Source organism: Eubalaena glacialis, chromosome 9 (assembly GCF_028564815.1).
Source record: "Eubalaena glacialis isolate mEubGla1 chromosome 9, mEubGla1.1.hap2.+ XY, whole genome shotgun sequence".
NCBI classification, from domain to species: Eukaryota; Metazoa; Chordata; class Mammalia; order Artiodactyla; family Balaenidae; genus Eubalaena; species Eubalaena glacialis.
Window position 1 is genome coordinate 64,083,808 of NC_083724.1, and position 16,239 is coordinate 64,100,046.

The 16,239-nt window shown below is 36.5% G+C and overlaps 1 protein-coding gene across 10 annotated transcripts in view; it reads right to left on the bottom strand.

The window, feature by feature from the left end:
• MPDZ (multiple PDZ domain crumbs cell polarity complex component) overlaps positions 1-16,239 on the bottom strand; it is a 169,391-nt gene that overhangs the window by 75,620 nt on the left and 77,532 nt on the right. For 7 of the 10 annotated variants that reach the window (XM_061200428.1, XM_061200432.1, XM_061200431.1 and 4 more), the window contains exons 11-16: positions 9,960-10,143; positions 9,029-9,118; positions 5,795-5,904; positions 3,406-3,552; positions 2,364-2,528; positions 784-969 (exon numbers count right to left, since the gene is read on the bottom strand). In XM_061200428.1, the coding sequence (XP_061056411.1) occupies positions 784-969; positions 2,364-2,528; positions 3,406-3,552; positions 5,795-5,904; positions 9,029-9,118; positions 9,960-10,143 (882 nt within the window). The remainder of the gene's footprint in view (positions 1-783; positions 970-2,363; positions 2,529-3,405; positions 3,553-5,794; positions 5,905-9,028; positions 9,119-9,959; positions 10,144-16,239) is intronic. The other 3 variants (XM_061200433.1, XM_061200429.1, XM_061200435.1) reach the window with 1 other exon arrangement.

Here is a 16,239-nt window from a genome sequence, read left to right on the forward strand (position 1 = left end):
ATGATAGTATTGTGGACCATTGGTAGATGTGAGTATACTGAGGGAAGGGCCTGTTTTTGAAATGAAGAAATACAGAAGGAGGCCATATCATATTTGGTGATGCAGTGTCTTCAGATACACAGCAATATTAGAACAAGACTCCAGAACCAGGCCCTAGAAAGAACACAACTCCCTGGAGTCATCTGAGATGGCTTTCCAGCTCAGTATTAATTAATGAGGAACACAGCTGCACTTCATCAGACTGGTGTTAGCATGCCCTCAGTTACTCAACACAGAACACAACATGAGGATGCAGGCTACACCTAACCAATTTAAGATTATTCCTAAGTTTGGTCAAATAATAAGAATATTAGAATTTACAATATATCCAATTATAAGTCTATCATTCACTTCCAACAAAAGAAGTAAGTATTTAATACTTTCTGTCTTACCACTCAAATATGAACCATCAGTTAAGAGCAAGGAAATAAAAATAATTTAGGCATATTCCCCAAAGGAACAGAAAGACTATATTTCTGTAACATTCCTAAAAAGTATTCTGCATATTCTTCAAACTTCCAAGAGCTGAAATATAAAAGAGCTCAAAGAATTCAATGCCAAAAGAAATGCTTTACGATAATCAATTAATCATATAAATTATTATTCTGAAAGACTTACTAGAAACAAGAATACATCTTTGATAAATCTAAGCAGTATTATCTGCTTTTTCTCCGCTATTAACAATATATGTTTAGTATCTGTCATCTTTTTTAAAAAAAATTGTTACAAGTAGCATATATTTACCTGATAATCTAAAATGCTAAAACCAAGTCCTCTGCTCCCTTTCTCCAGCTCTATGTTCTGAACGTCGGCTTCCCACATGGCCAAAGGTCCTTGAACCTCCTCTGCATTCTGACCCATATCAGTCATCACCAGCACAGGATCCTCTGTCTCCGAGGACCCGATAAACTCACCTAGATCTATATGAGGCTGGATAAACAGACCAGACAGCTCTTATTTCAGACGCACTAGATCCACAGATGCACATACAAACACTACAAGGAAAACAAAGATTCCCAGCATCTGTCCAGAATAAAACATTCACATATGAGTAGCAACAGCTTCTCATGAAACCATTATGAATTAAAGTAGCAAGTCAGAAATATCTAACTTGTAATAGGCATTTAAAATGTATGGTTCAAAGAGCTCCTATAAAAATATATAGTGATTACATCTCGGCAGCATGATAGTGGGTGATTTTGACTTTTTTCATCAGTGTCTGTTATCACGTCTATCGTTAGAAAAAAAAATGTGGAGCTATTTTGATATTAAAGAAAAATAATTCTTATGATAAATAAGAACAATTCAAGAGGAAGTGGCTATATGTAAAAGTTCTGTACTCTAGGCAAACAAGGGTTCTAAAATCCTGTGAGCTGTACACGTGATTATTTCATTAATAAATTAACGTGCACAATGGCAGGACGAGATCTGAAGACTGTCTCTATGATTTTTCATCTGTGTTGCTTTGAGCGGTATTCTTAACCTGGGCTTCACAGTTACCCATCTCATAGAATTTCTGAGGATTAAGTGAGGTAACATTTAAAAAGCACTTGGCACAGAAACAGGGGTTCAAAACATTAGCTTCTTTTAGTAAAAATATACTAACGTGAATCTGGTTCCACATCAGATAGGAAAAATGTGTTTTTGATGATGAAATGTTAGTTTAAATACTATCATTGCTTTTTATCAATTATTGCACAGTAGGACCATGGATGCAAATCCGTCCACCTGCTTTATTATAATAATAAATACCATTACACCACATAAAATGTATTTGGATATGCATGGTGCTAGACTGACTTCTACACAATTTGGAATTATGCTTCTTATTCTCCCCTATTCTTACCACGCCTGTGACAAGCGCTGGGCTGGGGAGGTTACATAAAAGTATCTTCTACGACATATGTACCACATACTCACTACTTTCATATTTCAATTTTCTGTGAAGGGGGACGAGTGTCTAATTCATAGGAATAGTGTGAATAAATTATACAAGCACACATGTGCAGTAATACCTAATATCATTATATATCATATTTAACCCACAAAGCAACCCTCTAGGATAGGCATCAAGACTCATATTTTACACAGGAGAAAGTGAGATTCAGGAAGATGAAGTGACTTGCCCAAGGTCGCAGAGCTAGTAAGTGTCAAGCCTGATTCAAACCCACGTCTGTCTGACTCCAAGGTCTATCCCATAAGCCACAGGATTTGTGAGGAAATCAAATACCAAATAAGAGAAAAAAGGCTTAAAAATTTTTAAATGCCATTTAACCTTTCCATTATACATTCAGATTAGTCTCCTGTATCTGCAAACCTGGTACCTTTTCTGTTAGTTCAATGTCACATAAGTCCAGGCTCTCCAACTCTGACGGGCTGGTGGGTGGCACCGTTCGACGACAGCACACCATTGTCACCTCTATAGGCAGTTCTTTTAAAATAGTCACCACATCCTGGTGATTCTCCCCAAGTAGAGTTATGCCGTTCACCTGTGCAAAAAGAAAAGTTGGCCAAGAAAGAACATTTCCTAACATGACTACTCCTTTCAAAACCATTTTTTTTATTACATAAATATAAACTGTACTCGGGGGATGACCATGGCTCTGCTGTGCTGAGAACGATAGCTGGATCTGGAGTGGTGTTTCCTAAAACAATCTATACGCAACACTACAGTCTTGTTGGAATTGGACTTCTAAAGCACTCACAGGAAAATCACTAGCTTTCACCCATGTTTCATATGCCAGTGTAATCGTTTGGAAAGGGAGAGTTAATAAAATCATTCCCAAAGGATAAAGGGAAAAGGAGAAGTTTTTCTTTAAATGATATATCATTATTAAATGGAAAAAATGAAGATTAGAAAATGGCATGTATTATATGCTAGTATGTTTTTAAAAGGGGGAGAAGCGAATATATTCAAATTTTCTTACTTATTCATGAAAAATATCTGGAAGATTGCATAGAACCAATGATAAGCAGTTACACCTAACGAAGGGTGATGAGAACTGAGTGGACCGGGACAGAAAAGAGAATTCACTGGCGTAAATCTTTGTATTTGTGATTTTCAAACATGTGAATATATTACCTATTCTAAAAAGTGAATGTTTCAAAATTTTTAAAGAAAGTTTTTATAGTTCTCCGGCCCTAAAACAAACAAACAAACAAACAAAAACCATGCAAGGAATTAGGTAAGATCAATGTACATACAGATTGAAATTTCTGCTTTGGGTGGAGTTTTACTTGCCTATCTTTCTCAAGTACACTTTGGAGGAGAAATTTTAAATAAGAACTTACTTATTCACCACATTAAGCCTCCCACAGCCTTTTCAAAATTTTATTTACAAAGGGGAAAATGAAATAGCTGCTTACTTCCAATAGCTCATCTCCACTGAAAAGCTTCCCACTGTGTCCAACAGGACCTTCCGGTAGAACAGATCGGATAAAATGATGGCCCACTGTTGCTTCCAGACTTATCCCCAACCCGCTGTTCTCACTGAACTTGCTCACATGGGCCACCTGAAACAAGAAAAATCATCACAATTTTTAATATTCTTTCATTTATTTTCTTCTCCTGTATGTATTTTATGTTCACTCCCTAAAAGGTCAAGTTTCTCACAAAAGCTTCAACAACCTTATTGTAAAGCAGCAAACCTTTAGAGCTTTGCCTTGGAAAGAGTGTTGATATCTATCAGTTTCTTGAACCAACACAAACCAAAACAAAGTAGCCAGATGCAAGCACCCAAGACACTTTGCAGTGCCTACAGGTGCTGATAACAGATAGAGGGTAGTCAGAGTGACCACAGATAAAATCAAAAGCCTGAGCTCAAACAACGGTATAGACAAGGTGCATCCTTAGCAGTTCCCGTGTGCCAGGACTGTGCTAACCCCATTACACAGATTATCTCACTTACTTCTCATAAATAGGTACAAGGTCTATCCTTGCTTCCCAAATTGGAAAACAAGGTTCTGAGAGGTTACCTTCAACAGAGTCACACAGCTACAAAAGTGCTTTGAACCTCAGCAGTCTGAACCTAGAGCCCAGGCTCTGGACCATACACTGTATCAAGGGGACAACACTTGTCTTTAAAAGTGAATCAAAGCTTAAAACAGGAGAATAAACTTTCTATTTCCTACTGTTACACTAAATAATGAAAAACGTTAGGAAATCACCATTTTCACAGAGTCCAATCACTATAATATTAAAATCAGAGAGTATACTAAAGATGATCCGCTTTATCCCCTTTATTTTATAGTTCAGGAAACTGAGGGATAAAGGGACTGAGAAAAATGTTTAATTATCAAAGATCTTTTTCAAATCTTAATGATAACAAGCACAGGGTTAATACTAGATGTTGCATTATCTGACTTTGCAATCTAATGCTGGATGAAATCCTTCTACTTCTTAAAATCCAATTTAGGTATCACTTCCTCCGAGCAGCCCTCCAGGTCCCCATTTAAATGTCCATCAATCCTTTTCTCTACTACACCACTCCTCTTGTAACTTCATTTATGCTGTATAACTACACAGAAAATAATTTGAAGTCCAGATCTATGTCGTATTTACCTGGAGTTTGATGAAGACCTATAAATAGCTTAGTTCTTTCCTACTTATAGTAAAATCCCACGCTTGACGTATTACTGGAAGTGCCACCAAAAGAGCATGTGCACAAAGGGTTAAAAGTCCACGGTCTTGGGTCTGACTTCTGTGAGAAAATGGCTGGTGAAAGGGTGCTCTTCACTATTCAATTACCACCTGAAGGCATGCAGCCTCAGTTATTCGTGCCAGTCACGTTAACCCCACCCCACAGAAGGCATCTCCCAACTTTCCTTTCCTGCTAAATTAACTACGGTTAAGCTGGACCTTGTTGTATTTTTTCCTTGACTCAATTTAAAATGGTTAACAGCAGCTGTACTTACTCAAATCTCATTTGACTGTTAACCATCTTGAGTGTTTCTAAAAAAAAAAAACTTTGTAATGAGTATTAAAAACTAAGAATACTGCTTGGCACAAAGTACTCAATAAATGTTAGTTATTATTTATATTATATGTCATTATCTGTTGTGTTTTATCTCTTCTAATCTAGAGTTACTTGACTATTACAAGCAATATGAAAACTTTTACCTAACCTAGTATTTTATTGTTCCTCTGGAAATTCCTGAAATTTGCTGCTATATACCTAAAGATTCATAATTTGTGTCTACTGTGTTAAACCTCTTTTTAAAATAGCAGATCACAGTTGCTACCCTAGGTATGCAAACCTTTAATAAACAAAATGTTCACTATGGCATAAGTGAAATGAAGAAAAGCATGCAGAATAAAAACCCTCAAGGAGAGTAAAAGCATGAGTGATAAGGAAGAAGTAGGAAAAAGTCCTTTTTACAATTCTGTACCTAGGGCATGATGATTTTTGTTTTATTTTCAAGTAAATTCTGTCATTCTATTCTGATTCTTTCCACGAATCCTAGGAATAAGAATCAGAAAAACCCTTCCTAATATCTATATAATACATACTACTGTAAGAAATACTGATGAATTATAAGTTCTAAAACTCCCATCTCATTTACTTCAGCTCCTTGGTGGCTCGCCAACTTGAATTTTTAAAATATCGGAATCAGCACATTTAGGTCTTTGAAAAAAGCCCTGGGCGTTTGCTACTTCTCTAAGACTCTTTATGATGGTCATCTTTATTATTGTCAGGAACTTCCTGCTCAAATACAGTTCACAAGTTAGGAAGTTAGGGAGGGGAAGCTAACCTACCACTATTTCATAATTAATGCCCATAATCCTTTGCCACTTGGTCAGCAGGGCAGCTTCCTGTTGTTGAGCATCTTCAATATCTTCTCTCTCAGCTGACAGTAATGGATACCCTGAAAGAGTTGACACAATTAGTGACATACCACAAACATCTCCATATCTTAACATTCGGTACCAGGGACACTGTGATCACAACCTATCATACCAAGTCTGACTGTTCACCCAAGACATGAGTTACTCTTATTTCTCTACACATCTTAATAATTCAGTTTAGAAGCCTATCATCTGCATGTTCCAAAACTATTCTCTTTTAAGAGATATCTTTTAGGTCTTAACTATATTTCCATTAACGTATTCATGTATTATCTAACTTTTATTTAAAAGAACAAAGACTCCAAGTAGCTCCAGGATTCACTTGGTGGCCCTCTTCTGACTCTGTATTAAAAAGTCATACTACCTTCTATGTTAGTGTATCTCTTTCATTTTCATTTGGTTCTACAGAGGAGAGAAGGGACCATGCTATGACTTAGCAAAAACAAACAAACAAAATAAATTAACAAATAATATATGTACCTCCATGTACAATAAGAAAATATAAATAAAAAAATAAGAAACAAATGGAAAATGTACATTAAGTTAAAACCCTATAATTGGAATCATACTAATTGGCAAAAAAAGGAAAGTGAAAAAACAGAAAAGAAAATCACTAAACAAGTTATGTAAACAATACTGAATTAAAACACTTAGCTAAAATAAACTGGTTGAGAAGAATTTTCAAGTCATATTCAAAGATTTCCATGACATCACAGTTTTTACTCATAAAGGCTGTCTTCTAAAAAAAAAAATCTCTACAGGCCACTACTCCTTATATTAGATTTTCAATATCATTTTTTAGCATTCAAATTTCAAATTTAAAGAGTATTCTAAAATTCAGATTTCTCATTAGCTGCTTCCTTGTTAGTGGAATGAATGAGCTTCCACTCCAGGACTATTTTTCAGGTTTGTTATGTGTTAGATTAATAAAACGATTCTGTTTTCTCTTTGAGAAACTAGAAACAGTAAGCTATATATTTCTTTAAAATTTTGGAGACTAGCCCCCCAAAATGAGTGTTTTCTCTTCAAAAGTATATTCATTCCAGAGAGGTATGAATGTGCAGCGGTGAACACAGACTACAGGAAACCTTTCAAGCTGATGAAGGTTAGAAAGAGGAGGGTCAGCTAGTCCTACCTCCTCCCATAACCGCATTCTCTGATTCTGTTGTGTTTACACAGGGGGGCAGTGATTCAAGCAGGGTGGGATTTGGAATGGAGAAAGTGGGGAATCTGTAAGCTGCTGATAACAACGGACTGAAATTTGTATTCATACAACCAACCTACAGTCACAAAACCCTTCATTCTCCCCCTTTCCCAAATGCCCCAAGATCAGATTTCAGGCATATTTAAAAAACCATAAAGTCATTTGTAGTGAGGTGGATGGACCTAGAGCCTGTCATACAGAGTGAAGTAAGTCAGAAAGAGAAAAACAAATACCGTATGCTAACACATATATATGGAATTAAAAAAAAAAAAATGGTCATGGAGAACCTAGGGGCAATACGGGAATAAAGACACAGACCTACTAGAGAATGGACTTGAGGACACAGGGAGGGGGAAGGGTAAGCTGGGACGAAGTGAGAGAGTGGCATGGACATATATACACTACCAAACATAAAACAGATAGCTAGTGGGAAGCAGCCGCATAGCACAGCGAGATCAGCTCAGTGCTCTGTGACCACCTAGAGAGGTGGGATAGGGAGGGTGGGAGGGAGACGCAAGAGGGAGGGGATATGGGGATATATGTATACATATAGCTGATTCACTTTGTTATAAAGCAGAAACTAACACACCATTGTGAAGCAATTATACTCCAATAAAGATGTAAAAAATAAATTTTTTTAAAACTTGAAAAATTTAAAAAAATTAAAAAAAAGAAAAAAAAAGTCCAGTCTCCTGATGTTACTGTGAAGTCAAATGATTTGTCCAGGCTCACATTATGAGTCAAATTTCTGTGGAAGAGGCAACAACATCTTATCCCCTGTCAGAGGACCAGCACTAGAATAGATGCATTAGAATCATTCAGACATTTTTCCCTTATTTTATTTTAAAAAGAATGTAGGACTCCTGATTCTAAGTCTAGACCCTCTCGCACCTAGCCTCCCATACACATATGCACATTCACCAGAGCAAAACAGATGGCTGAGGCTTCAAGACCATCCTCCACACCCATCCCCTCTTACTCTCTCAAGTTTTATGCTTTGAAACATTTTTATCCTGTCCCACTCCTCTGGACATTCACTTTATCCTAAATAATTTCTACACCTATTAGTGTAAAAATAGCAAAATGTGACTAAACCCCTGAGAGTCCTACACCTCTCACTCCTGGGATATCACTGCAAACACAAATATCCCTTTAAAATAAAAAAGTTAAATCACAATTTTCAGTAGAAAAAAAATAATGAAAGAGGAACTATTTTAAAGAACTACAAAGCTTCAATATAATTATTTAGTGAAGGGCAGAATTCTCATAAGGAAGATCAGTCTTGGACTTTGTTCAGTGGATTTGACTTATCAAACACCTAAAGCAATATGACAGGTCAGGGAAGCACAGAGCATCCAGCCCTAAAAAAAAGGCAGCAACATTCGGGCATAATTATATACTAAAACTATGCCGCCCTAAAATTTTTGAAACAGTTTGATGAATTCTAGGTATATAGTGAGAGAAACCTCAGAGAGGCTTAATAATTTCTCATATAACTCCTTTCAAAATTTAAAACTTTCAAAAAATTTAGAAGAAAAAGTCCCCAAAATAAGGATAATTTCATTCCTAAGAGCTTATGCTTTAAAGCTTCTCTTGTGTTTATTTAAAAAATCCTTTTAACTTTATTACTGCTTGCTCAATAAAGAGACAACTTGGTTCTATCCTAAGAAATAAGGGGAATGAAATAAAGCCACGTATGTAACTGAATGATTCCTAAAGGTTCTGATGAAAAAAATGTAGAAGAAAAAAAAGACGGACTCAGCAAGAAAATCTGCCAGCTATAAACTATTTAAATCTACTGGAGCAATTAATCAATCTGTAAATAAGGATTTTCAAGAATCTTTTTTGAAAGTTTTTTTAGTAATTTACAATATATCCAGAGAGGTTGAATCACATTTATAAAAATCATTTCTCTAAAAAACAATAAAGAACGTAATAACCTGGCTCCAGGTGTTTACCTTCTTCTTCAATTGGTAATATGCTGGTGTTTCTCCTCAAAGATAAAGAATCTTCATCTTCTTCATAATTTTCTTAAAGATAAGAAAATTTTAGTAGTTATGTCTGTAATATAATCAATCACTTGAATTTTTCAAACCCCGCTTTATTTATTTGAACACCTAAATGAGAGTTTGCTTTTTGTAGGTAAACTTTTCATCAACCACATGTACTTAAAGTTCTCCTGTTAATGGTACAAAGAAGTAATAAAGTTCTCCTGTGATTTGCCTCCCTCTCTCCTGGTCTGCGATTAGTAGTGTACGGCATAAATACCAGAATGGTCAACAGTCTGAGAAATGAAACACACTTTCAAACCAACAGCCTGACTTCTACCAATAAATACTTGCATCAGGGAGCTACATGAGGATTTCAGTAATTTTCACAGATATTCATGTACAAACAGCTTATGAATGACATTTCTAAACGTGGAAATAGGAGTCTCATGGTCTACTGACTGAGCTAGCCAAGACTACACATTGAATTAAAGTTGATTCCTTCAAGGAAAGGGTGGGCATTTAGAAACATTATGGGGGTCACACACATAATCTAGGCAGAACATATATCCCCCTAAAGAGAAAATGTAGCAATGACATCCAAAAGTAAGGCAAGGACAGAAAGCAAATGACTGTACATGTTTCCAAATGAGAAGTGGTGACTGAATAAACAGGATAGAAATCTGCTTTATTCAGAAGCCCATTCTATAGTTAATGGATGCATCTCTGGTTCCAGTTAATCCCAACTTTATTAAATTCCCTTTTTACTTGGTTCATAATGAATAGGTAAGACGAAAAGTGACTCTTTAAATAATTTCAGAATTAGAAAAAATACAAAATGATGTTAAGAGTCTAACTGAAAACCAGATTCATGTGGCCTTACCTTTGCTTACGCTTGCATTAACAGGAGACAAAACTGCATCTTTTGTGATGTCCTCCCGTGACGCGAGCTCAGCGTCCTGCTTTGTTCCTCTCCTCATTAACGTCAGGTGAACAGTCTGTCCTGTGTGTCGCAACACCTCTACTGCTTGTTGATTGGTAAAACCCTGAAGGTTTGTGCCATCTACCTATGATAAGAACAAGACATGTTAAAAATAAAAGGATAGTTGTATTACCAACCCGCGAAACACACGATTACTGCTTGTCAGGGAGAACAAAATTGGGAATGAGTATACCCCTAGGTGGGGGGATGGGCTAAAACCTGTCTGGGGACCAGTACTGGCTCAGACGCACTGGAATCACGCAGGAGTGTTTCATCTGTTTTAATACAAGCTAAGGGGTCTCACTTCCAGAAATTATGAGCCAGCGAGTCTAGAGAGGGGGCCAGGATTCTCCACCTTTTAAAATATTCTTTTATATTTCTTAGGGGATCCCAATGCACAGTCAAGTTTGGAAATCAGTACTAGGCAGGATACAGAGGTATAGAAGACAGTGAGGTAAGTGGTTACTGAGAGTGCTGACAAATTCCGAAATCATACTTACACTGGCTTTAAAAAAAGAAAGATAACAAAACTACCTTCCTTTTTATTTCTTTGCCTCTTCAAAAAATATTTTCCCTTTTTCTAGTTCACAAATGACAAAACACTTGACGGTGTCCCTGTGACCTTTCCAAACTACAGATATGATCCCATCACCCCACCCGGCCTTTCGTAGAACACTCCTTGAGACAATGCTCCAAATTCTCAACATGGCTTAGGATGGCCGTGTCAACCCCACCTCCCATCACCAACCTCATCCTGCAGGATGCTGCCTATTTCTCTGCACTCCAGCCCCAGAGGATCATTTCCGTTTCTCTGACCTGCAGTGCTCCCTTCAGCCGTGAGGTCTTTGCAAGTTCTGTTCCCTCAGTCTAGACTCTCTGGACAGCCTGCTCCAGCCCATGCTCTTTCTTATCTATTTACTTAGAAAACGCCCATAAGTACTTTAGATCTCAGTTCAATAGTTATTTCCACAATTAAGCTATCTTGATGCCCCTGACTTTAGTCAAAGTCCCCTTTACCATTTCTCCTTCACAGCACTTTTCAGAAATTTAATTTTACGTTTTCTGTCATTATTTGGTTTATTTCTGCATCCTCCAAGAGGACAGGCTCTGTGTGTCATCAAAACACAGTGCTGGGAATTCCCTCGCGGTCCAGTGGTTAGGACTCCACGCTCTCACTGCCAATGGCCCGGGTTCGATCCCTGGCCAGGGAACTAAGAGCCCACAGGCCGTGCGGCCACCAAAAAAAAAAAAAAAAAAAACAAAACAGTGCTGTTCACACAGTAGATATTCACAAATGAGAAATGAGAAACTGGCTCATACATCAAAGATTTCTTTGGAAAGCAAATTATATTTTTGAATAAATAAATGCAGATTATAACACCTTATTTTTAAAAATACATAAAATTTAAAAAGTTTGGAAAACTGGAACAATAAATTTAATGTTGAAATTCAAAGTCACTGATATTCCTTTTGAATTGTGAAATGGCTATAAAATGGCTATTAAGTGTCATGCTTTTCTGAGCACAGTGCTGACCACATTAGGCACTCAAATATTTACTAAATGAATGAGAACTACAATAAAGACCTAGATCAGTGATCTCCAAGATGAAGTACCCTTACTGCAGAGGTTTCTGGAAGAATATAATAAAACTCTTAATTAAACATATTTTAAATCTCATTTGTTTTATACACACACATATATAATACATACATTAACTATGTACATAAAACAATATATATAATACATATAAAACAACATATATCATATATGAATCATATATCATATATGAATATATAGAGAGGAGAAAAGAGGAAGGAGAAAGGGGTATAGATAGATATAGATACAGATTTTTTTACCAATGGGGATATTCAATCAGAAACCTAGAGACCTCTGATCTAAATGATCAATTGGACTTCGGAAGTTACTTAAGTTTCGTATGATACTTTTGAGCTAAATGGCAACTTGCACATATGTGTCTAACACTCTCCTCTTTCCTCCCACCACCACCTTGTTGATTCCCTCTTGGAAAGACTAGTAAAAATATAATAACAGAGAAAACACCATAACAAAACTGGAAACAATGGAAGAAGACAAGTCCCTATACCAGTAACTTGGAGGAACTTCTATGAGGAATGGTCTGAACATGACGAGATTGAAGGCAGGCCAGCTGGATCTCTACATTTGAGGGAATAGTTTCTCTCGTCTGTAAGATGAAACTTCAGTAAAATCCAACAACTGCCCTTCATTAAAAGGAGGAAGTCACATGGTGCATGTGGACCCTAACCAGTGATTCTAAAAACTACACCAAGTACTAGAGGTCACACCAAGCTGGGAGCATGAGGCAGCACAGAATTACATATGTGCAGTGAAGTCACACTATGCACACACATGCATACGCACACAACCCCAACTAACTCCTGGTTACACAACACACACAGAAAACAGTCTCTTACTATAGAGAGGCAACGTTCCCCATTGTGGTTTCCTGGTTTCCCCTCTATTCTATTAATCTACAAGTGAAACTGACTAAATTTAAACTTTCCCCTTCCTTCTTGCTTTGTCAATTCCTGAATTATTTGTAGAAAAATCCATCTCTACTCCCTTTTGTACAAGCACAGTTCTCACTGAGATCTCTGAGAATAACTAAAGGTCACAAGAATAAAATACCACAGTCCAAAAGAAGGCAAGTGCCCTGAAGCATCAGTACAAACATCTTCCAATGAGACTGTCACTGCAGTGAACAGGAAAAAAGGTATTTTCTGAAACTTCCCTTCAAAGGAATTCATAATTCATTATATTGATGGAAATAGGGATTATACGTACAAAGAAGGAACAAGTATCTACCAAAAAAGAAAAAGAAAACTGTTACAATGAAGGCAGTCAACAGGATTTTAAATACTGCAAAAACAAAGTCAAGGAATGGAAGACAGGAATATGCAATTTTCCCATATTTCAGAGGACAAGAATAAATAGATAAAAATGGTCAGGGAAATAAGACTGAAGACATAATGTGGCTGATCTAGAAAATCAATATAATTGTGAAAAGAAATACAAGGAGAAGAGAATAATTGAGGAAAAAATAATCAAAGAAATGGTTAGTAGATAAAGAAATCTGCCTCTATAAATCAGAGGTATATGAAAAACAAGGGGAAAAAAACTAACACCGGACATATCATGGTTAAATTCTTAGATTTCAAAAATCAAAAGAAAAAAATCTATCAGCATCTAGGCAACAGAGTGAGCAGGTTATCCTTTGTGAAAGAAGTTACAAACCCAAAATTTTATATTCAGTGTTAACATATGTGAAAATGGAAATTATGTTTGAGATGCTATGATTATTTATATCCTATACCATGTTGTGAGATGGCCACCATGCAGAAATTTAAACTAACTGGTCAAGAATTATAATTTGTACACATTTAGGGCATAAATGGGCTGGGTTGTTAGAGATTAGGAAAAATTTAAAGGAGGTTTGTTTTGTTTTTTTCTAGAGAGAAGAGTGCTGTAAGTCCCCACTCCACCTAGATGTTTAGCCTTTGACCACAAGTCAGAAGAGCTGTGTCACATGTTGTAGGGAAGAAGGTAAGTAGATTGTGTCTAGCTCTGTAAGGAGGTTAAGGGAGAGGCTGTTTAACTGCTCTGAAAGTGAAGCAAGAGAAAACTGCTATTATGTTGAGAACTGCTCAACAGCCTAACTCTGTCTGGGCACAGACCAGAAGGGGACCACACACACACACAGACACACACACACACACACACGAGACAGCCAGCCTGGAGCCATCTTGAAACCTACCCAAGAGCACCCCTAGGGAATAATGGTACCCCAAAGACAGAATCTACGGAGCAGAATGCTGAGAAACCAGGGCCAAAGGGAAGAAGAGTCAGTCAGATGAAAAAAATCCACCGTCTGTCATGGAAAGTTCAAATATCTCCACGAGGATCTCTCAGGAATCCAAGAAGGAACCCTAAGTGACAGTCGGTTTTGAATATCCTCCAGGTTCACTCAGTACAAAGCCATCTTACAACAGTGTCAGTCAAGGATGAAGTGTCTTACTGTCTTTTCCTCTCTCACCTTTTACACTGGTAAGAGTCAGAAAGCACAATGAGAAGGTGAGGGAGGAAAAGAAAAGCTAGGTAGGGAAGACATACTGGAGAGTGCATTCTCTATCCCTACGTAAGCCATCAGTTCATAGCAGGCTTCTGGGAGGCCAGGGAGGCAGTCTGAAATTAGATTATTATTTAGGATGGGAAATTTTTAATACTAAATTGGGGTTGTATTTGGTGATTTTTGATTGGCCATAGGGCATTTTACTCTCTAAGAACAATGTGTAAGCATGGCACTTGCCTAAGATTTCTTCCAAGGAAAAGGGAAGACCCTTCCCTATAAAAAAATTAAAAGAGAGTTGATGACAAAATTTCCAAGGTTGTTTAAGATTATCCCCCCTAAGTCTTCCTTATGCAAAGTCTATGTTATCCCCAGCCAAATCATCCAAGTGTGCAAAGGCAACAGAAGAGGTTATCAGACAGAAAAGGTTCAGAAAGTCTACCAACACATTCTTTCATTTAAAATTTACTAAAAAAACACTTTAGCTGACTAAGAGATTAATCAGATTTAAAATTCAATGTAAGAAAATAGTGGCATACAAGATCCAGTGCTGAGTAATAAAATAAGTAAAATTCAAATCTAAATAATACTATTACAGCAAAGTCAAATGTTTCAAGTCTTGATCCATAAAAGATATCCAAAGTGGTGTGTAATACAGTTATTTATATTAGCAAGAAACTATAAACAACATAACTCTCCATGAATAAGGGTTACTTAAGTATATTATGATAGATTTATATGTGCTGATATGACTATACCTCCCAGGTATATTTCTAAGTAAAATAAAAAATAAAAAGGTATAAACTAATATGATCCTTTTAAATGTAGATACATGGAAATTTTCCGAAAATTTAAATCATAAACTATTAAGAGTGGTTTCTATGAGAAGGGTTTTCTTAAGCCATGTTCAAATTTTATATTCTTTAGACTTCAAAGACAAAAATTAATCTAAGAGAAATAAACATGTTATTTACTCTCAGGGTAGTAAAGAAAAGGAGAAAAATCTCAACTCTGAGGTGCCATAAAAATTCTTAAAATGCACAGAACTTAGGCTGTAAGTTTTCATCTGCAATAGATTTTAATGGCTCAATTTTTAAATTCAGTTTCACTAAGAAAAATCGAATGTATATGATTTTGTCTACTTAGTAGCAATGAAGTTCATTATGTAAAGGAAACAAAACACATTTTTCCCTTTTTTTGAAAACCTGATGACCTGAATTTAAAAATATATTCCTTACACAAATGTCAGAGATGGTAGGTACTAGCACAGAAGAAGTTGCTATAATGGAATAATTACGGACTTTTAAACCTAGACTTCGGTTCAAATTTCTCAGTATCTTCATCTGTAATATGAGAATAATGGTACCCACTTGCCCAAAATTACAGCGCATGGCACTTTGTACTGGAAAGATACTCAGAAACTGGTATTATTATTAATAAAGTGAAGAGGTGATTAATAAACATGAAAACCCCAAGCCCTATGGGAGCAGTTTCTGATCAACATAATTACACCCATCATACATATGAGACAAGGTCACCAAAACCTAAATCAGGGCTCAGGCCATCTCTGATCCCTCAATATCACAGGAAGAGAGTTAAGAGGTGGCTTCAGACCCAATTGTACCAGAGACAAAAGTGCTGTGGAACTAGGTGCAATGGCAGTAAATTGCCTATGTGCTATCTCAAGGAGAGATCCAACATCCTCATAACATGCAGTGCAGATACCACAATTAACAGGTGCAATAAGTAAGGGGAGAAATCCTAGTTAGAACAAATGGAAAAGCCCAGCTCCTTAGCACAATCAATCTAGCTGGCCAAGCCCTCCTCCAACATGGCCTATACCTATACACACATACAAAACTTGGGACTATTAACAAAGTCACAGAATACCAAAGGCAACACTTGATACCTTTCCTTGTTTATCAACATATGCTTGTTTAATATTTTTTTAAATCAGATGTTAATTCTATACTGCTTTTATCAAGGATCTCTGTATACCAATCTAAAAAAATGAGTATATGATTTTATCTAATGACAAGGTTGGTCAACTTTAAAAAAAATAGTCCTTTTATTAA